General features: G+C 38.4%; 1 protein-coding gene and 1 pseudogene across 2 annotated transcripts in view; one reads left to right on the top strand and one right to left on the bottom strand.

Annotated features, from left to right (window-relative positions):
- ATG5 (autophagy related 5) overlaps positions 1-12,038 on the top strand; it is a 116,052-nt gene extending 104,014 nt beyond the window's left edge. For both annotated transcript variants that reach the window (XM_068985004.1, XM_068985005.1), the window contains one exon: positions 9,890-12,038. In XM_068985004.1, coding sequence (XP_068841105.1) covers positions 9,890-10,026 — 137 coding nt within the window. In that variant the 3' untranslated portion in view covers positions 10,027-12,038. The remainder of the gene's footprint in view (positions 1-9,889) is intronic.
- Positions 12,039-22,029: 9,991 nt separating this feature from the next.
- Positions 22,030-22,840, bottom strand: LOC138089544 (small ribosomal subunit protein eS1-like; annotated as a pseudogene).
- Between the last annotated feature and the right edge of the window lie 310 nt (positions 22,841-23,150).

Here is a 23,150-nt window from a genome sequence, read left to right on the forward strand (position 1 = left end):
TGTGTTCAGTACCTGATCTGGCCTACATGCATGGCCCGTGCTCTCTTTTACCCCGGTATGATCTTAGGGACTTGAGCTTCTGCTGTTGCTGTAGTGCTCCTGTGTATAATTCTGGCTGTTCTTTTTGTTTTATATGAAAATGACGTCTGTGACATTCAGCATGTAGATGAAAAGCAGTCATGTGCTTTGAGCCGACACGTTCTGTCAGAACACACCTTCATGTTTTTGTTTATTCCCACACCCAGGTCACAGCACAGACAAGTTATTCCATCCCGCACCAGAACGGCACACACATTTGTGAGGCTTTTTTATTCTTTTAAACACTGTTCTCTCCTGAATTTCTAATCTGCCCTACCTGCCCATCCATTCTTAAGGAATACACAAGATGACCTTCCGCCCCCCACTTTTTTTTTAAAGAGAGGGCAGTGAGGTAGACACTCACAACTTTAATCCACAAACTTGCCTCTTAGGTGAATATCTTTGTGTGACAGACTTCTTCCCAAACTCTTGCATGCTGTGTCAGTCAGGGGCCATGTACACACTTCACTGAAATGCTATAAGTAGTGCCTCTACTTTTGAGGTCCTCTTGATGGCACCTTTCATGCCAGGAGGAGGCCATCTTTCTCACACCAGTATCTTATCTTTGGAGAAACTTTTATTTGCCTCTTCCATTTGTCACCTTTTTGGAAAATAACTGTCATTTCAGGATCTATGGGAAGTATTCAAAACATCAAGTCATTCTTTCAGTAAAGAACTGTTTACTGTCTGGTTTAGCACACCTGTAATATTGTCAGCCATGAAGCATTTTGAAACACCTGCACCCAACTTAAGTTGAAAGCGAAAGACTGTAAGATTGGGTGTGTGTGGATAAGAACTTGCTGTCATCACATGATTAAAAGAGAAAGTGCTTCATAAAAGTTATGTGGCACCATTGTCTATTGCTCCTTATGACAAGTGATTCATGCATGAAGGAATTTTGCCTTGTTTCATCATATGAAGGCAGAATGTACTAATACTCATGAAGACATACTTTGGGTCTTTTTTCTTATAATTAATGATGAGGTGATTTATGTGATTCTTTTTTTGTTGTTTCTCAAGTGGCTTGAGAAGTTAGCCAGGGTAACAGGAAATAACCAAAGGTAAACTCAGGTAAATTTTTTCTGTGATGTCAGCAATAGTTAAAATGACTCAGAAAGCTAAGCTTCTGTAGCAGGCTTGAAGCGAAGTATTTCTTGGTCCATTAGAAACAATATAACCAAATTTTTTTAAAATCTAAAACTCCTGACTTGTGTTCTTTTAAGAACACAAAAAACTAATAGGCTTTGCCCAAACATACCTTACTTCCCAGTTGTCTAATGTAATGCATAAAAACCTAGTAAGAGGATTATGAAAATAAAACAGTGTCCATTCTTGCTTTGTTGTTGTTGTATTTTTTATTTATTTATTTTTGATTGAAGGATAATTGCTTTACAGTATTCTATTGGTTTCTACTAAACATCGACATAAATCAGTCATAGGTTTACCCACATCCCCTCCCGGTTGAACATCCCTCACCTCCCTCCCCTTCACAACTCTTTAGGTTGTTACGGAGCCCTGGTTTGAGCTTCTTGAGTCTTACAGCAAATTCTCTTTGGCTGTCTGTTTTAGTCCTCTGTAGCAGTTGGGCTGTTGTGAGCCTGAATTTGTATTTGACATTGTACAACTGGAGTGTATGTTAAGAGAAGGGCTTACATTTGATGGGAAGTGAGTTCAGGTTCCCAGCATCGCTCTTAGAGCAAGTGCAGTCTTCTTGCTGCTCGCCTTCTTCCATTTCTGCCCTGCTTCCCGGGATTTTATTTACTCTTTGAACCCCTTCCCAACTTCCATTGAACTTTTGGGTTCACTTTGATGTTGTAGCTTTCATTATTCATCAGTCAATTTCTTCACGTCATATTGTCTTCTGACACTGGTGTTACTCAGATGTGTAAGATAGCATCCCTGCTGGAATGGAAATGTGCAGAGGATATTAGGAATATTATCTTATCCATTCTGGAGTGGATAGTAAAGACTGAGCCAGGTCTTAAAAGATGAGCAGAAATCGTTGCAAAGGAGGGACCAGGCCACACGTATCACATGACCACTGAAATAGAATCCTTTGCCCAGGGGCAGGCTGCTGAGGGGTAACATCTACTCTGAAATGCTGATTTAAAACGTCCCTACTTCATTTTGCTGAAAGACTCGCTTTAGTTTTGTACTTCTCTCCTATAAAAGTAGAGAAGATTTTTAGTGAGGTCAGAGATGTGGGAGAAAGCGTTGAGGAACTAATCTTTTATTTGCTTGGTTAGGACATTAGAAGATAATTTTAACAACTGAGGCTAGGGTGTCACAATACCCCATCTAGGTCATCTAATTTGAAAATTACACTGTTTTATTTTTGACATGCTTTATGAGAAACCACAGAACAGTTTCTATAAAATTAGGAAAAGATGGAGTATTCATGTTTTTTCTCCTTAGCTCTGTAGCATATGATTAGATTATTTATAAAGTGACTTAACTCTTTGTTTGTAAGCACTTTTTTCATACATAAAGCAATTAGAAAAAAGAAACATCCAGGTCTCACAGTATTCATCTGAGGCAGATCCTTCAGTTTGAAGTTTGAACTTCAAATTGGCACTTCTGTCAGCATGATGACATTGACTGCCCAAAGAGGTGGCATTTCAGACTTGCCAGTTCATGCCACAGAAACATAAAACCTTCAGACTCCATCAGGATGAGGGTTTAGAAGTAAGAATAATAATCATTTTTCAGTTTTGGTAATTGTTTCTATTTTATAGAGTAAGAACCATTAAAAAAAAAGAAAAACCTACTACTAAATGATTTTCTAAATCAGACAGTGTGAAGGTACAAAAGGATACTGGAATGAAAACAGATTTTAAATGAGTGAAGAAAGAATTGCAAGTAAACTGTGGAAGGCCCATTTGTAACCTTGCTAAGGTACCGTGAGCCTGCTGCGTGGGAATGGTCACTGGACTGCAGTCACAGCCTAACACTCTGCTCTTCACTGTTTTCTCTCTCCGGATATAAAAGAAATGATGCACCGTCACACACAATGGTAATACAAGAAGTTCTGCAAGCGTAGCCCTCATTAACAGAGATGTACTATATTTAATTTTGGACAGAAGAAACTTACGAGACTTAAACTTGGTAATTTTCTTGAATTTATCATTATGCCATCAAATTCTAAACTGAATCAGACCCTTTGCCTCATTGTGTCATTCTCCCTCCATGTCTGTGGTTTGTCCCAGTACGTGGGTACCGTGAACTAATTTTGGTAGTACAAAAGCTGTTAATAACTCAGTCTGTTGACATATGTCTTTTCTAAAATCAAAGAAATAATTAACTGCTTATTTTCATTATTCTCCATTAGCAAAGATAGGATTACTGGGCCTGTCAGGAGAGGCTTCTGATTTCCTTTATCTAGATCCTGAGATGGTAAATGAATTAACCTGACGTTTTCAAAAGTGGGAACGGATACTTGCACAGTTACCATTTCATCTTTAGTACTAGAAAACAGAATTTCTTTAACAAAATAATAGCATATTCAGGAGATTAAAAGTAAGTCATCTCTTTGTTAAAGCAAGTCCTATGAGACCTTAATCTGACCATACATAAATAGCGTGATTATTGCCTATATTTTAAATAAAACAAGTAGTTCTGAACTATTCTGTAATTCATACCTGACATATATTAATAGGCCCTATTACACCCAACTAGAATTACTGGATCCTTTTATGAAAGCAAATCAAAAACATTTGAGCTATATTTTCAAGGTTGTATTTTGGTTTTGTTGGGGGGGGGGGGTTTGAAATGAACAAGTTTAAGTTTGTAACTTATGCCACACTTTTATTAAGAGGCATTTAATCAATTTATTTAAATGATCTTAAAGTCACTTAATGCAAATGTTCTTTTTATAATAATAGCTGATTTGGGGGGTTCACATTTAAATTTTGGTTTATTACTTCCTCAGAAATACACAGGTTATAAGCAGGTCAATGAAAGAATTAACATAGACATGTTTTGAAAATCTTATACAATATGTTAAGAATCAAAGCTCTGGCAATATTTTGGACAGACATAATTAACATATATATAAATTTATGCATGGAAAAAGATATGTGATCTATATTAACTGTGATATGTTCATTAAAACCTATACTACTAAGTGAGTATAGATCCGGAAGAAGTTAATGTAAGTATTTTTAAATGGGTTTGTATTTCTCTGATAAACAGCACTTTCCTTCTGTTTGTGATCATAGGATAAAAGCTCTATAAGCTTGTATATGTTCATTTTTACTGCTACGTCATGTAGTGTGCTCTTAAGATTGAGATCTCATTCCCCAGGAAGCATTTCTGTCTAAGATTAATTGCCCTTTTAAAATCAGCGTTTGATGTATTCCTTTGGCTATATCCTGGCTTGGTTTAACCCTCTTTGACCTGACCTCACTGACTATTACCGCTGAGGCTGAGTCAGAATCCTTCAGCATGATGTATGCATTTCAGATTTCAGCCTGTGGTTTTTCATGTCGATGGATTCAATTAGTTGGTGTTTTACTAATGAACGTATCAGAGGTTAAAGAATTTGTCAGACAGAACAAAATTGTTCAGAATAGTGGCAGTTAAAAAGCTCGTCTCTTTGTTTTTCAGAATGATCAAGTATTTTTCAGAAGTTTTACCTTTCAGCATCACACACATTCCAAGATAGCAAATTGAGGCATTTTCTGCTGAACTATAAAATATATATGTGAAGCCACAGATCTAAACCCAGTGGTTACAATCTCTGGTCTTAAATTTCTGTTATTCTATATTCATAAGTGTGAGCTAAAAAACAAGTTACTAATCTGAAGTTTTCTGATTAAAAGCACTTTCCCTTAAAAGATACATCATCCATTTCTCTAGCTTCCTTTAAATTCAGAAGTTTCACATATTTAGTTACACATATTAACAGTAAGAGTGAAACTCATGCATCTTTCTAGAATCTCACATACCCTGTTTTTAAAGACATTTAGGTCATATTCCTTGTTGATAATTGGCTTAAAAGTAATGGCTAAAAACCAGATTTGGATGGGGAAGGCTGTGAGCCGTTGCTAATTTGCTTTGCATGCGTGCTCAGTTGTGTCTGACTGTGACCCTGTGGACTGTAGCCCACCAGGCTTCTTTGTCCATGGAATTTTCCAGGCAAGAATACTGGAGTGGAGTGGGTGGCCATTTCCTTCTCCAGGGGATCTTCCTGACTCAGGGATTGCACCCACGGCTCTTGAATCTCTTGCATTAGCAGGCAGTTTCTTTACCACTGTGCCACCTGGGAAGCCCAAGCCATTGCTAACAGAAATCTTTAAAAGGCAGATTCATCACGTACTCTTAAGTTCTCTAATAATGGTATACTTTAGCTTGTGTAGCAAAGATTTTCGAAGGTTTTTTGTTTTCCCTCCCTGAATTTTTCATCTTTAAAATAAACTGAGAACCATATCTGAAGTTTATTAAGTAACTTTACCATAGTACAGTAGGGCTTATTTGATTTTTCCAGGCTACACTGTGCTTTGCTGAATATACATGTAGAGAGCACTACTAGATTAATCCAGAGTGCTTAGAGTGCTTAAGGAATTTTTAAAATTTCATTTTGTTGTTTGCATAATGATTGAGTCTTTGGGTTTTTGTTGTTGCCATCTCTTTCTTTTTTTCCTTAACACATTCATAAAATCTGTGCCACACTGCATAATAATGAGGCTGAGTAATGCAGAGTGTATATTAACATGAGGCCACATTCTCACAGCCCTTTGCATGCCAGTGACTTAATTGAATCTGCAGTTTTCATATAACTTTTGGTATATCACTCACTTTATTGAATACCTACTGTGTCCAAGCCCTGTGCTGAGTGGTTTATTTGGATATCCCCTTTGATCCTCTGTGCAACCCCAGAGATGAGAATTCTTTATCTACACTGTAGGAGGAGGAAACTGGGACTCAGAAGGTTGAGTGATTTGCCTTCGAATTCAAAACCTAGTGTATTATGCTGATTTAAACTCAAAAAGAAATATTTTGCTTTTTAGCCATAAAAGACTCATGTACTAGAACTGGAAAACATGTTACCAGTCCTCTGTTTTAGAACAGTGGTCTACAGACTGACCTATGGAGTTGAGTCTGATAATACTTGGGCTTATAAGTAAGATGAGCATAAGAAATAAAATTTTATTGTGATAGTCTCTTTATAGATATATGATCTCTTTAGATTTAACATCTAACTCTTAACGTGAATTTAATTACTATTCTCTCCAAAGAAAATGCTTGTCTCTGACATTTTTTTGTCCTTTTCCTTAATTCACAAACTCAAAGTATTTATGAATGACTGTTCTTATATTTACAACATGTATTAAAAGTTTTTTTAATTGCTCTTTGGAGATTCTATAGAATAACGACATGTATTCTTCAAAGTTGTCGAGGTTAGGAAGTGCAAAGAAAGGCCAAGAGCTGTCCAAGTTAAAGGAGAGTATAGAGACCTGAAAATTAAATGCAATGTATGATTCCTGTACTGGATCCTAGACTGGAGAAAAAATAATTAGGATAGTTAATAACTTCTGAAGTGATTACATAATAGTATAGTGTCAGTGTTAATATTTTAATTTTGATAACTGTGCTATGATTATATAAAAGATTATTTTTATTATAAAATACACACTGAAATAATTAAAGGTAAAGGACTCAGTGTTTCTAATTTATTCTCAAATGATTCAGAAATTAATTATATATGCATAAAATGATAAAGCAAATGGGGCAAAATGTAAACAATTGATGACTCTGGTTGAAGAGAAAGTCCTTGTGCTGTTCTTGCAACTTTTCTCTAAGTTTGACATTATATCCAAATAAAAAGTTACCCCTCAAAAGTGCCCTGTATGAGAGAATTTCATATAGAACGAGTTCACTTGATTACTGTGTCAAACGTTTGCCTACTTTAAAGCATCAGACTAACGTTTTTAAAAATCTGAGTGGGTGAGATGTGGAGTAACATTTTTCTCCTGAGTCATTTACTTTGTAGTGCTATATTTTTTATTCCCAAGTATTAAATTCTAGATTCCCATTTTGAAACACAAAGATATATTTACCAAAAACATGATTTACTTTAGTAGCAGTATCATCAAGCGTTTCCTTTCTGTTAGGGGAAAAAGAATCTGCTAATTTTTCACTGCTTCGTTTTGCTAGTTCTGATATTGCCAAAATATGCAGTTGTGCTTGTTGTTATTTATGGTAACATGAATTTTGGTGATGGCATATATACATCTTGGCTCATTCAGAAGCATTCTGACTTTTTGTTGTTTTAATAACCAAAGCAGTTTTTTTCAGTCAAGCTCTTATTCTCCATAGCAGTGGTAGCCACTAGACACTATTTTCAAATTTAACCAGCAGCAAAATGATCTAAGCCCTGAAGACATTTATTGTCAGGCACCATGCTGGGCACGAGCCTGCAGTGATACATAAGAGAGAAACTTTACTTCATAGTTCCAAGCGCACTACTGTCCCATTCCAGTGTTTCTGGTGACAGTTATGTTATCAGGGGAAGTCAGAAAACCAGAAAGATAAATATACACAGGTGAAATTGTTGGACAAATGTCGGCAATGTCCAAATTACATCTGTAAAATCTTAAGCTGTTGTGTTGAAGGATATGACAGTCCTGGACCACTTCCTTAGTTGTCCATGTTCAGTGATACTTTTATGTTCCAGATTAAAAGTGGTCTCAGTTTAAACCAGAGAATCAGTGCTGCCTATTCAGGTTTCTGACAATGTGATTTGTTGGGTTTGTTTTACAGAGTGAATTGTGCTTATGTTCTCCAGCTTCTGCTGTACCGTTCTTAGACTCCGTGTGTCCTTTTCTGTGACTCCGTGTGTGAGTCTTTTCCCTTTCAGACATGCTGTGCGTCATATTGTATTTGCTCACACGTTTACGTACTGGTATAGGCACAGTATTCTGGATATTCAGCTCTATTCCATACTATCCAAAGGTGACACTGCTTAAGGAAGAACTTTATAGATATAGAACTTTTACACCACTGCTCTTTCATTTTTTTGACTCAGTGCTAAGTAGGAAGAAGATTCTGAGAATATTAAGATATTTCAAAGAAATATATAATCAGACTATAAAGAGAACTGCACCGGAAATGTTTTTAAATATTCTAAGAAAGATTTAATACAGTAAAACCTTGGCAATCTAGAACTTACAAAGAATGAATCATTCCAGATAGTTGAGGGTTTATCCGATTTGAGTATCAACATTTTAAAATCTTCTCAAAGTACTAATACCGTGCTTTCTTTAGTATTCTGTATATAGCTTAATCGTTTGGTTATAAATGATTCACATCATTATGAAAACCAATCATTGTATTAATACTGTGATCACAACTGTGTAAGTATGTATAGGTGCAGCAGAGATCGCTGGACAAATCAAAACAATGAAAGCATTTTTTTTAGGTTAGTAGTATTATAAGCCTTTTCCAGAATTGTTTTAAGCTACGACATTTTCCGGAGACATTCATTCGGTCATCTTTGGGGCTGATGGCATGTTTGTTGGGACTTTATTTTTGGCATTCTTCTAGCAGTTCTCTGGTGGTTTTTTGTCTTCTCGTTGTCAGTCTGTTGACTGTCACCTCCCAGGACTGTGCTGCCTCTAGCAGGAAGTTGAAATATTTCTTTAAAAGGGTCTCTTGTTTCAGGTGCCAGCCACACCATTATCACCATACATCATCAGCCCATTTTGCCTAGACGTTAGAGCACTAGGGATGCAAAAGTCATTTTGAACAGAGAAGAAGGGGGGAAAACGGGGTATTTCCCTCTCATACAGTTCCATGAATTCCTTGTTTTCCTTGTTGTCTTCTGTGTCCAGGAAGCTGAGAGATTTAGATGTTGCAGGTTGAAGAGACTTAAAGAGACAAACCAAGAATTGTGCTAACAGAGTGATACAGTTTCTTGAAGGTTCTGTGTTTTGTTTTATTTTGTTTTTTTCCCCAAAAAAAAGTTTGTTTGTTTTTTTTACTTTCTGTGTTTTTCTGTAGCAACCAAGCCTGCTTCGTTTTCTTTAAAGATTGTCAATGATTTATACCAAAATCATAAAAGACACAAAGCTAATCTTCAATTTTTAACAAAATTTGAACTTAGGAAAAAAGTGTGAATTGCAGCAACGTTTTAATTAATGAATGGACATCAACAAAAATCAATCAGATTTCATGATTCCAAAACAGAAATCCCTGAGTCAGACTCCTAGTTCTTTCTCATTAAAATTTTAACTCTCCTAATAGTCTCTAAAATTTTCTCATGCATATTTGAACAGCTTTACTGAAAATTAACTTACATCTCCCAACTGTTTCATTAAACATCTTCTTAAACACTGATCTTAAAAAAAACCTGATCTTATTTTTGATAACTTCTAGACACATTTCTGCTTTGTATGTTTTAAATATGTATTGACCTACTTCATACACCTGTCATTTTTAATCGTACAGTTTTTATGTATAACTAAAATAAATTTTGATCAGTGGGTACAATGGGCTGTTTTCTCCACTATGGTTTCATTAACGTCAATCTTAGGTAAGCACAGTAATTAAGAAAGAATGAATACTTTCACATATAGCAACAGAATTTTTATCAGAATTCATTGTAACCCTCAGGTTTCTGTTTTGGGTGATACATATTGCAACATTTGAACTTTCTCCATGTCCACACTTCCTGCTCAGGAAACAGACCAGGTTTTACCTGTTAAAGCAGTAAAATCCATTTGATTCACTGAGGATTTTCAAAGGCAGCAGATTATTTTTTCTTCAACTGTTTTGACTCATCGATTATTGTTGGATTTCTTTCTTGGAATAGATGGGGAAAAAAAGAACCAAGTAATGATTCATGGAATTGAACCAATGTTGGAAACACCTTTGCAGTGGCTGAGTGAACATCTGAGCTACCCGGATAATTTTCTTCATATTAGCATCATCCCGCAACCAACAGATTGAAGGATCAACCATTTTCCTGAGTGGAATCACACTGAAATAGGATTTACCAGAGCATGTCACCCTTCTGCTTCAATCAGGTTTGGTGGAGGCACCCTGACCAGAAACACTGCTGCAAGCCAAACAGGAAAAAGATTCCATGTCAGATAAGGGCACTAGAGCTGGTCTTACTTTGCATCACCACTGCTTTACTCCACTGCCGTCATTAAACCTCAGCTGCGACATGAAAGACTTTACAGGACCCCTGCAAGTCTTCTGTTTTCTTGTAAAATATAATGAAGCCGAAACCTTCGGCCTAAGAAGAAAATGGAAATATGTGCCACTCAATTTGTATTTCTGATTAACAAATAAACAAGGGTATTTCCTAAGGTGACCATGGTTGAACTTTAGCTCGAGGGAGTGGAAACATTGGTTTAATTTTCAAGAGAATTAGACTTAAGAAAGTAAAAGAGAAATTCTGTTATCAATAACTTTCAGTAATTTTTTGTAAAAGATCAAATTACAGTAAACCCATCTTTCCTTAATGAAAATTTCCTATGTTTACAGTCTGTCCTCTGGTATGCAATCTTGTAACTTTGATAATGAACAGTGAGAGATTTTTAAATAAAGCCTCAAAATATGTTTTGTCATTTAATAACATACAATTTTGTCACTTTTCCAGTACTTTCTCACTCACCTACAGTAGATCCCTGTTTTTATTCTGTGTGTTACCCTTCAGACTGGTCATCATTGGCATGAGATGGGTGTCGGGCATAGGATAACTTGTCTAAGGAGCTGTCAGAATTTCTTGCTGCCGATTTTTAAAATCTGTGTTCTTTACACTAAAAGTACTGAAGTAATGTTACCATTTATCATTGCTGTTTTATCATTGTAAATCTGTCAAATCATAGTATCTTAAGCATCTGTATACTTTTGCATTTTGGGGGGAAAACCTATTCCTTTTCAAATTAGTGTTTTTCATTGACCTCAGGTCTAATATTTCACTGTGGTCCCTGGTAGCCTGTCTTTGAAGTATGAAGATTACCAATCTCCAGACTGCAGTAGCTTTTCCTTAATGTTACCAAAAATATTCAGAGGTTGCTGGAGTTGTTATTCAAATAAGGAAATTTTTGCTGCACTTTATTACCATGCTGCTGGGTTTCTACCAGCTGAACATAATTTGTGCATTACACTTTGTTTCTTGTGAGCTAACTTGCCGTTCATATTGAATGTCAACCTAAGTATTCTAAAAGACAGTATCATACAATAATGATTTTAGATTCCAAAATAAAAATAAATATTTTTCTCATTAAAAAAAATTATACAAATGTTGAAGTGAGATCCTACTAGTGTTCACTGCTTCCTTTTTCCTTTTGTGATATTTTTTCACTAATCAGTAGCAGACATTCACAGAATGAGACAAAGTTAGTCAAAGATCAAATATTCTGGAATGGAAAGTATAGGTCTCAATCAAAAAGAGAAACATAGGGTAGCATTGTGATCAGAGAAAAACAGAAGCGAGTAGCAAATAATTGCCTAATGTCAATAAAATGAAAAGTGCCGTTTTAGTAAGGCAGAAAAAATAGTAATATTTGAGTTACTTAAGGATTAAAAAGAAAACCCACTGACTTGTATTTTTTTTCAAAAGAAGTTGGTCTGAATATGATTGTTCACATTAAAAGTGTTTATTCATCTATTCAGTTTGGGGATTTTCCCCCTTGATGTTTTGACAGACTGATGTGGGCTTCAGTGAGCAAAAGGATCAAAATGCCAGGAGTGCTAAGCTGTGACGAAGATAAGTGTGGCAAGAGCAAGCAGTAAGCATAGTCGTTTTCCAGACAAGACCCATGGAAGGTCTCTGCAGGGGATTCAAGTGAGCTACTAACCTTTACTTCCAGATCTGAAAGTAAATTTTACCAAGGCTTTTCTCATTTCTTACTTACTTGTTCATACTACACCAGCATCATAACTGTATTACTCTACTCTAGTCCCAGGTAAGTCAAGCCTCCATGATACCCAGAGAAAGAATAAAAACAGAAATTAGTGCTGGGCTTAAATATCTATTTTTGTTTCTTTTTATTTGAATATTTAAATTTTATGGTTTATTAAAAAATCAAATTAATTTTGTGTCTGTCTTTATTTCTGGAAGTTGGAAATAGAATTTATATAAATCAAATTACCTGTTGAGGAAATCATTAGTTTCTTTTTCCTTGTTCCTATTGTAAAAGTTTCTTAAAGAAAAGATAGGAGGGATAAAGGAGAACATATGATCGAAAACTGGAGAGGGGCACAAATCTCAATATACTTGTTTAACTCATCCTTGGTAGCGAGCATCCTAAGAAAAGGAAAATATGTTCTTAAGTGACTGTCATTGTGTAACTAGGAAGGACTAAATTCAGCCTAAAAAAATGATTTCATCCTTCATTATGTTGCTTTTCACTTGGATGACCCAAGTTCATGGATAGAGTAGATTGATAAGGACTTTTATGTATCTGGAGACCCAAAATAGCCTGCTTATGGTCAAAACTGACCTACCAGTCTTTATAGAATGGTGATGTTTAGAACATAATTTTCCAGTCAGTCTGATGTGAACCCAGGAGTGAACTATTCCTGTTACGTTTATCTCCCCATTCACTGGAAACTAGGTGGAAATTGATGGTTTCCTAAGAAAACAGTATACAAGAATTGATACTGAGTGACATTAACTTTTAATGATTACCTTTCTAGGATATCTTTATATATTGTAGGCTATATAAGGTATAACATTTTATTTTCTTTCAATTTTCAGAAATGTGGTTTACATGGGTCATGCCAAAGAGTGATGTTCTCATGTTTTACTTATCGTACTGTTGATATTTAGGTCTGAGGTAAGTTGACTTTCCTTTTAGATGTGCCAACACAGTTGAAATAGAAGTATAGCACCTTGGGGTTTGTTAGGAAAAAAATCAAGTATGACAACATTTATAGTCCATTCAATGCATGGTCAGTCACTGGAGTGGAATCAGTCAAAATACTTACCTATCTCTTGAGTTCTGTCATCCACTTAAGTATTTTTTTAAATATAATTGTCTCTTGGTCTGGAAGTATTAAAAATTACCTGCATGGCTGTTGGAGAGAAGGGGGTTATGCTTCTTTTCATGTAATTTGGGATGAAATGATACTTTTGTAATAAAAATTCATTTACCAGATAGATTTCTTTGATGAAAGAATCCTTTACATTCTCTTGTGTGAATTACAGATTTAATTCTCCACACTCATTGTGGCAAATGTAATGCTACTATGGAATCTGGTAGTCACAACATAGGAAGCATAGAGTGAAAAAGGACTCTGTTTTTAGATCCTTGAGGTGTTTCATTAAGTATTAAACATTTTAAATACTTAACTATTCTTGTTTACTGACAGTATGTTGGAATGATCACCAATGAGATAAATTTGAAGATTTTAAAATGTCAGGATGATTTTGACATACCAGTTGATTGTTCTAAAAGTGATGAATTTGGCTTTCCCTCTATAGCTTCTCGACCCCCACATCAGGAGAGTGAATAAAGCACAACCAGGCTTTTTCCTCTTTGTCTTCCATGATTGTTAGTGGAGTGTCTTGCACATACTTAGTGCTTTGCAGCTATGTATAAAGAAGAAAAAAAATTAACAGGATTATTTAATGATACTTTAAAATTGGTGTTATATTTTCCTGTTAAAAATACCGGCTGTAAAAATAGAAAGGACCTTGTTGTTCAGAAATCAGTATACAGAGTGCAGTGGGTGCAGGTTTGCAGCACTGGTGAAGACTTGCTTACTCAAATTGGCCACTTTCAGTAGGAACCGCTGTGGATCGGATCCTTGCGTCAGTCCACATTCATTCTAGTCGTAGTGTAGACCACAGCACAGATCTTCTGTTTCAACATCACTCTAATTTAAGCAGCCCCTAAAGTTGGAGCTATTCTCATCCAGCATCTGGAGGTATTTATTAATTCTGGCCTTTTCATAAATGAGTGGTTTGTGTCTTGCTTTTGCCTGTAGACCTTACTTCTGAAAATGTCATACATTTTTAGCAAGGGAAATGTGTTAGATCTGTGAGCAGGGTTCTTCACACTGAGCTAGACTCTTGGAACCGTGTTCATGGAAAAGCTTTAAGAGAAATATTTGGTGTTCAAGTAGAAGAGGTGTCTTCTTCATGTATTAGAAAATACTGATGAATACTTCATAACGTTTACTGTGGTTTACAGTCAATATTTGCGTAGTGTTTGTTTCTCACACTGAGCAGACTCCGTAAGAGCAGAGAGTGGATCTGTTTGGCTCAGGATTGTATTCTAGGACCTACTACTGTGCCTGAAGCTTGGACTGTACTACATACCTGTTGAATAAAAGTTTGGAAAAGGCTGTGCAGTATACCTGCCCTTTAGATCCCAAAGCATATTGATACATTAAGCTTTAAGAAGTTCTAAAGTTAAGAGACCTATTTGATTGCACATTTCTGAAATTTTCTTAATTATAGGGATTTTTCCCCTAGTTTTGTTGTTGCTTAGTAGCTAAGTCATGTTTGACTCTTTGCAACCCCATGGACGCCAGGCTTCTCTGTCCTTGGGATTTCCCAGGCCAGAAGAGTGGAGTGGGTTGTCATTTCCTACTCCAGGGAATGCTCCCAATCCAGGGATTGAACCCACATCTCCTGCATTAGCAAGTAGATTCTTTGCTGCTGAGCCACCAGGGAAGCCCTACCCGCTAGTACCACATTACATTGAACTCTAGTTTGGGAAATGCTACATTAAATTGTTAGATACTAATAACCTGGAGTTTAGAGCATAAGGCTTATCCCTGCTCTTCTGACACTCTGTTTGAAAGTAGCTCTTAGTTTCTGACTCCAAACAAAATATCTTGAGCCTGTTCATTCCATCCTCTAGCTGTGTTCCTTCTTGAAATTTATTCACCGAGTGTGTAATGAGTAATACATGCCAAGCTATGTGCAAGAAATGCAGTAGGTTAGAATTTGTCATGGTAATACCGGGCGGACAGTCTGGGTGCTCAGCAGTGCCATAATTTGACAGCACATTCAGAGTAAGATTTAGTGAAAGGGCTGGGAACCAGAAGCTCTCTTTACAAGATTTCCATCCAAATATAAAAACTAGGCAAGTGGTAAATGTTTAGATATGAGAGTAAGCAGGAGTCAGGGGTGAAGAATTGCTCTCTGGGAGCCCCCATGAAGGTAGCCGGAAGAGCCACGGAGCTGAAATGTGGCATTCTAGGAAGATAATCACTAGAGCTAGAAGTGGAGAGGCCAGCTTTGTAGGTAGGTGGTTCTCTGTGGCGCTGGCACCCGTGGCAAGCATTTCTCATTTCTGTTTGGGATGTGGTGAGTGGTTTTGTGTGTTGTCTAGTGCACATTTTCCAAGGAAGTTACATTGCTGAAAGCTTAAATCCGTAATTTGTGTATTGATATTCTTGTTACTCACAACTGTTGGATTTTAGCTTTCTTTTACAGAGACGTGACTTGTATCTGATCTGTTGTGTGCAGGCCTAAAGAAAAATATCATGCCCTGACTACTGGCCTTTTTCTGGGTAGACCATCTCAACCATGCCTTCCTTAAAAATTCATTCATTCCTAGCTCCTTCTGTCATGGTTTTGAAGTTAATTATCATGTAATCCCTGGTGGCTCAGATAGTAAAGAATCTGCCTGCAGTGCAGGAAACCTGGGTTCGATCCTGGGTTGGGAAGATCCCCTAGAAGAGGGCATGGCAGCCCTGTCTAGTGTTCTTGTCTGGAGAATGCCCATGGACAGAGAGAGGAGCCTGGCAGGCTAGAGTTCATGGGGTCGCAAAGAGTTGGATATGACTGAGCAACTAAGCACACACACAAAGTGTCAGCGTATCCTGATGATTCTGATGTACCATAGTGATGCGGACATTCAAGTGTGACAGAAAAAGTTACTGATGATGCTGATACTGTGACGGTATCAACTGGAGCCAACTTTAGATGAGGTCTAGCCAGGTTGGGGCAGGGGTTGGGGAGGAATATATTTAAGCAAATCAGGTAAACCTTATGTCCCTTTTGGATAGTACCATGCATTAAACATTCAAGTAAAAAAGTAGAAATGCCAGATAGGTTGTGGTCTTTTGTGTTTTCAGTCGCCCAGTCATGTCCAACTCTTTGTGACCCCATGGACTGCAGCATGCCAGGCCTCTCTGTCCCTCACCATTTCCTGAAGTTCACCCACGTTCATGTCCATTGCATCGGTGATGCCATCCAGCCATCTCATCCTCTGATGCCCTCTTTTCCTTCTATAGTTGGCCATAGATCAACTCAGATGCATTGCAGACCTCTTCATTTTCTAGGCAGAACAAAGCCCATACGTTAGTCTTAGAGCACTTAGGATATCTTAGTAAAGCCAACTCTGATTGCTAACTGTGTGCTAGGCATGTTCTCCCAGATTATATAGAATCCTACATGATTCATTTATTCAAAAATTTGTTGAGTAGGATGGTGGGTGTTTTGAGGGGAAGAAGGCGTGGTCTCTGACCTTAAGGAAGCTCTGTAAGAGGAGAGAAGACAAGAGTAACTGTAACATGACAGCTGGGTATTGCAGTGAGAAAAGTACAAACAAACCACTATGGGGAAATGGAGCTGAGAAAATGATTTACTTTGAGTGAACTAGATGGTATCTTGCTTGACCTCTCAGAAGCATTTGACAGTTGATCACACCTTCATTCTTGAAACACTTTCTTCACTGGACACCACACCCTCCTGGTTTCCCTTCTCCCTCAGCCCCTTTCTTGGTTTTCTCTCTTGATTCTTTTCTTCCCTCCGAAATGTTGCAATTGCTCCGGGGCTCAGGCTTTGATGTCCCCTCCTCTAGCTACACTCAGTGTGTGAACTCATCTTATGGGTTTTAACATTGTGTGTTTTTCTCCAGTCTTAACTTTTCCTGAGTACCAGACTTACACCCAGCCACCTACTTGTCATCTTTCTTCGATGTCTAATAGTTCAAAGCTTATTCAAAGTAGAACTCTTGATTTTCTGTTCATACCAGTACCTCTCTCACTCTTTCCCATCTTAGTAAATGCTACTCAGCCCCAAAGCCTAGTATCTTTTACTCCTAACCTAGTAATCTTTAATTCCTTTCTTCACATCCCTAAGTCTATCAACAAGTCATAATGATTCTACCTTAAAATATGCCCAGAATATATATATGTATATTTTACCACTTCCACTGTTTCTACCTAGGTCTAAGCAACCATTGTCTCACTGGACTACTTAACTGTAGCCTCTCCTCTGGTCTCTCCTTAAAGCATGTGACATCGTGGCAGTCCTTTGATCAAAACATTCCACTGTCTTTCTAGCCCATCAAAATAGGTCTGAATTTACGAGGTTCTGCTTAATCTGGTCCCTGCTTCTGGCCTCATCACTCTCTGCCCCCACTACTTTACTATTTCTGCACTGACCTTCTTCCCCACCATTTCCTTTAAATACACCAAGATCATTCTCCCTCTGGGGACTCCCTGTTGTACATGGCTATGTAGCTAACAGTTTTTGAGTATTTATTACAGTGTCCCAGGCCCTATTCTAAGTGCTTTTCAAGCGTTAACTCATTTCATTTTAGAGCTATATGAGATAGTTACAGATACTATCCCCATAGGGAAACTGAGGCACAGGACAATTAAGTTTCTCTACTAGCATTGTGAGGTGGGTGGTCGAGCCAGGATTTAAACCCAGGCAGAATGGGCCTAGTCCACACTCTCACCCACTTACTGCAGGTGCCTTGGCTTACTTTTGGTTGCAGAGCAGAATGTAAGTTCCATGAGGGCAGGGACATTCTTCTGTTCATCCTCATTCCTCTAACAGGTCATACCTCTATAACCTGTATTTGATCTGTTGCATGCAGGCCTAGGGAAAAATTCCATGCCCTGACTACGGCCTTTCTCTGGCTAGGCTGTCTCAACCAGGCCTCCCTTAAGAGTTTGGTCATCTTAGTGCTCATATTTCTATAGCTCCTTTGGTCATGGTTTTAAAATTAAGTATCATGTAATACGAAATGTTAGCTTATCCTGGTGTCTCTGATGTACCATAGTGATACTGACATTTGAGTGTAACAGAGAAAGTTACCAGTGATACTGATAACATGTGAAAGCATCAACTGGAACCAGCTTTATGTCAGAGTCATACCTTTGACACATGGCAGGGCCTTACTAAGTATTTATTGAATGTATAAATTTCTACAGCTTCTGAGTAAGTTAGGAAAAGCCTCACTGAAGAAGGCTTTTGAGCTGGAGCTTGAAGAAAGGGAAATTCTGTCTTCAAGCAATTGGGGAATGAAGGAAGGGAAGAAAGTGAGTTACAGCCAGATAGAGCCATATGGATAAAAGCCCAGGGCTTAATCACTTGCAGGGGAGAAGGAAAGATAAAACAGAAAAGATCTATTCTGGCAAGATGATAGAGAGCCCCGAGCACCTGGCTGAGGAGATGAGATTTTGTTTGGTGTGCACTAAGAACCACTAAATATCCTTAGCAGTTAGATCATATGTGTAAAGCAACCTTGTGAGGTGATGACTCAGGTCAACCATCTTGTAGACGTTTAGTACAGTCTTAGTCTAGGAGACCAGTGAGAGAAAGACTGCAATGACTGAGTTACTAACAGCTCTTTGACTATCACAGTAACCTCAGAAATAAAGTTCCCACATCCACTGCAGCCTCTGCGATTCCTTTCTCCATCTTGCAGCCAGAAAGATCACTTAAAGCTTCAGCTCAGGTCCTGTGATACTGTGGTTTATAATAAGAACTGTATACTTGGTCTTTGTCCCCTTTCCAGCCCAGAGCTCCTAAAACAGAGAATTTCCTAGTGATGAGCCCAATCAAGATGTGTTTCCTCACGTTACAGTTGACATTTGAACCACATCCAAGGATGGGGGTTGGTTGCCGGGAGAACCAGTCATGTGATTAGAGGTTTGAAACTCTCAATGTTACCTGGCCTTGACCTCCAGGGAGGGGAAGAGAAGCTGGAGATTGAATCAGTCACCACTGGTCAGTGCCTTAATCAATTATGTTTAGTTAATGAAGGCTTCGTAAAAAACCAAAAGCTTCTGAGAGCTTCCTGGTGGGTGAATTCATGGACATTTGGGGAGAATGGCACCCCTTCCCACATACCTTGCCCCATGTATTTTTATTCGACTGTTCCTTAGTTATATCATTTTATAATAAACTGGTAATGTAGAAAACAAAATATTACTCTTTTGAATTTTGTGCGCTGTTGCAGTGAATTAAAAGAAGAGGGAGTCATGAGACCCCCTGATGTACTGCTGGTTGGCCAGAAACCAGGCAGCAACCTGGGCTTGGAGTTGGTGTCTGAAGTGTGGCAGCGGGGAGGGAAGCAGTCTTGTGGAACTAACCCCTGAAGCTGTGGAAGATGATGCCGCCTCTGGGCAGATGCTGTCAGAATTGAGTTGAATTGTAGGACACTCTGCTGGTATCCAGAAAAGTGCTTATTGGTGTTGCGGGGACACCCCCTTCCCCTGACATTGACATTGGTACAGAAGCATTTTAGGTCCATTTTCTCCTCTGCTTGAGATCTTGAAATGACTTCCTGTTATCTTTAGGGGACTTCAAAATCCTAACCATATACAGGCTTTTCAAGATTTTTTTCCTGATGCTCTTCCTTTTCTTCATGATCCAACTGTGCTGCACCTCTTCCAGGTTCTCAAAAGCATGAAGCTCTCTGTCACCATAAACACTTACTGCAACTATCCCTTCTCCCTGGGACGTCCTCTCCCACCCCCCTCTTTGCTAATTCCGACTCATCCTTTCTCTCAGTTCCTCAGGACTTTCCTCTCCCAACTGTCCAATCCCTTCCTGGTAGGGTTGCTAGATGTAGTAGATAAATATAAGATGTCCAGTTAGAGCTGAATATCAGGTAAATCCCATATAAATATTAGTATTTAGTATAAGTATATCCCATGTTATTTATGGGGCATACTTGTACTAAAAAGTTTTATTTGTTTCACTGAAATTCAACTCTAACTGGACATCTTACATTTTAAATGGAAATTCTACTTCCCAGCTAGATCTCGTTATTCCTGCCCCTGAATAATCACTCTTCACATTTCCTCAGTGTTTATTGCGCTTGCATTCATGGCTCCACATCTGTGTTACCTGACAGGCCATAAGCGCCATGAGGGTAGGGATGGGTCTTGGTTCACTGATGCCTAGCAGAGTGCAGCATATCAGAGGCTATGTACAAATACATAAATGTTAAATGAAAACCATACGAGGCTGTTGGAGTTCTGAGGAGAGACCAGAGCTGAGGATAGTGTCTGGGAAGTTTTCTGCATGGAGGTGACCTCTGAAGCAGGAGCGGGTAGAGGGAAGGAAGAACACAACAAAGGCATATAGCGTGGAAGGAGAGAGAAGCCCCTGGGCTGAGCTGAGGGGAATGCCTCAGGGGCATGGGCGACAAAAAGAGGAAGAAGGGCAGGTGCCAGAGGTGGTAGTGCTGGAGAAAGAACTCATAAATTGCAGAGAGATCTAGAGGAGTGACAGGGACCAGGCCTTCCGATTTGGCAGTTAAATACTTGACACCTCCAAGAGACTTAATTTGGGTCTGATCGCTGTTAGGTTGCTTGCTGACTACTCTTGAGAACTTCAGTGATGGGAAGAAAAAAGTAGATTGTAGCTGAGCTGTTAGCATGGTGGAAAGAAAATGTGTGTGTGTGTTATGTCTAAGGGAGACTTCAGTGTGTTCATTGGTAAAAGGGGAGAAATCAGCAGAGAAAGTGTGGTCATCTTGGGGAAGGAGTGGTAGATGGTCTTGGAGCAAGTGGAGGGGATGGACTCAGAAAAGAGAAAGAATGTTTCACAGGTAGAAGGAGGAGGGTAGGAATAGTGATTATTAATTACAGTCATTTCTGATAAGTGTTACTCTCTGGTCTCAAAAAAATAGTCACATTGTCCTTATTACTAAGGATTATATCTAGTATTCATTAAAGAGTGTAACCTGAATTGAACATAATTAAGGTTTCTTAGCCTGGCAGCTTGTCAAAGTGTAAGAAGTATGGGAATCACTGCCTATTTAAATGTGTCTTGTGAAGAGGAGATGGGACAGAGCCTGAGAGTAGGCATTTCCAACAAACACACTGGAGATGTGCTTGTTGCTGTCTTAGACTTTCCATGGACGTGAGTGTGAGTGGACTCCGGGAGTTGGTAATGGACAGGGAGGCCCGGCGTGCTGCGATTCATGGGGTCGCAAAGAGTCAGACACGACTGAGCGACTGAACTGCACTGAATTGAGACCTTCCATCCTTGCTTCCAGGAGGCTTTTTTTTTTTAATGTAATGGCTGTACTGTGTGCTGTGCTTAGTCACTCAGTGGTGTCCTACTCTTTGTGACCCCAAGGACTGTAGCCTGCCAGGCTTCTCTGTCCATAGAATCCTCCAGGCAAGAGTACTGGGGTGGGTTGCCATGCCCTCCTCCAGGGGATCTTCCCAACCCAGGAATTGAACCCAGGTCTCCCACATTGCGGGTGGATTCTTTACCATCTGAGCCACCAGGGAAGCCCTTCTTGTAATGGCAGCTGAATGTAAATAGTTTACATTGACTTAACCTTGGTAGTGAGATTTATGTTTGAGAAATACTGAACTCTCTTCTGAAATTAGCTGAAATAAGATGGAAATACATCTTCTCACAAATGTGTTCTGAAGAACTCTGAATGCTCGTGTGTATCTCAAACATCAGCGTCCTCAGTACTCAGAAACGAGTTGACTTCAGAATTTGAAACTGTATTGTTTTGGAATGTGAGAAAACAAAATTGCTTAAAAGCAGAATGTGATCTTGATGAAATACTTATCTGAGGTGAATTATTGATCAGTTATTTTTGAGGGATCTATTGTTTATTGATTCAAAGGGACTTCTCAAGTCTTTTCTTCAAATGTTTTTAGGGTATTAGCGTGATTCATTATTAATGGTGTAGAGTTTCTTTTTAAATGTTAACATTTAACAAAGTAATGTGCTTTTTTTCCCCCACAAATAAGATCTGTTATTTGTCTTCATTCAAAGTCTGAATTGTAAATAGGTTCTTGGACTGCTGGCTCTTACCCATCGCTCATTCAGCTTTACAACTTGTCTCATCCCCAGCAGGTTCCGAAACTACTACCTTCACCGCGATGCTCCATGAGGTTTCTCAGTTCAAACTTGGGCTTCTTCAGTATATTTACTTTTCTAACAAAGTCATCATAGAGCAGATAAGTAGATTAGAGAGCCTTTTATATGTCTTTTCCAATACTTTCTGGAATCAATTTATTGACAACTTCTTTCAAGTCATTTGTCTTCACCTCGTGGGTCATGGTTTCCATTGTCTTCTTCCAGATTTGGCAGACCTGTTGATGCCGTTCATAGAGGTCTTCTGAATCTGACTGTTACATTTTGTAGGAAAACCCATGCAGAATAGATGAAGGAAATAACCATTGGTAGTCTTGACGCCCACATGACCATCAACCATGATCCGCTTTTTTTTTTTACAATGATGTATGTCTGGTCATGGGTGAGACCCATGCCACGGAAATTAGTCAGGCAGTTTTTGCCCTCAACATCTTCAGTAATCAGCTTGAATTTTCTAAATTCAGTTTCATCACTCTGCAGATCAGCAAGGCTCACTTCAAAAACATAATCTGTAGAGTCATCAGATGTGATTTTGGTTCCTTGAGTTCTTGTGACTAGTGTTTTCCCAGTATTTCTTACATTGACGTATAGCCAGTGCTTTCACAGCATACAAGTCTTTCTTAGAAAGTGAGTCAAACACTTTCTTCTTGGCTCCCTTTCGGCCATTTTTGTAAGTTGCTCGTTTTTGCTGATCACCATGGTGCTGCTCAGAGAGCCAAAAGCCCAGACTACTTATAGTTTTCAATATGCTGTTTACAAAATAACTATAGAACTTAGTTTTTAAATTAATTCCTAATTTTGAATGTGTAAACAATGATGGGTGCCTTCCTCTTTCATGTACCTTTGTCACTTCATGTAAAAGCTTATTTGCGATGATGTCAGAAGCCAGGACTACCGCCTGGCATGGGTCAGATCCTCTAGAAAGCAGAGGTTCCAAGATAATCAGGATAGAACAAAAAAGGAGGTGTTTTTTTTTTTTTAATCTAAAAAAGGAGATTATTATAACCTG

This window comes from Capricornis sumatraensis, chromosome 13, assembly GCF_032405125.1.
Source record: "Capricornis sumatraensis isolate serow.1 chromosome 13, serow.2, whole genome shotgun sequence".
Classification (NCBI taxonomy): domain Eukaryota; kingdom Metazoa; phylum Chordata; class Mammalia; order Artiodactyla; family Bovidae; genus Capricornis; species Capricornis sumatraensis.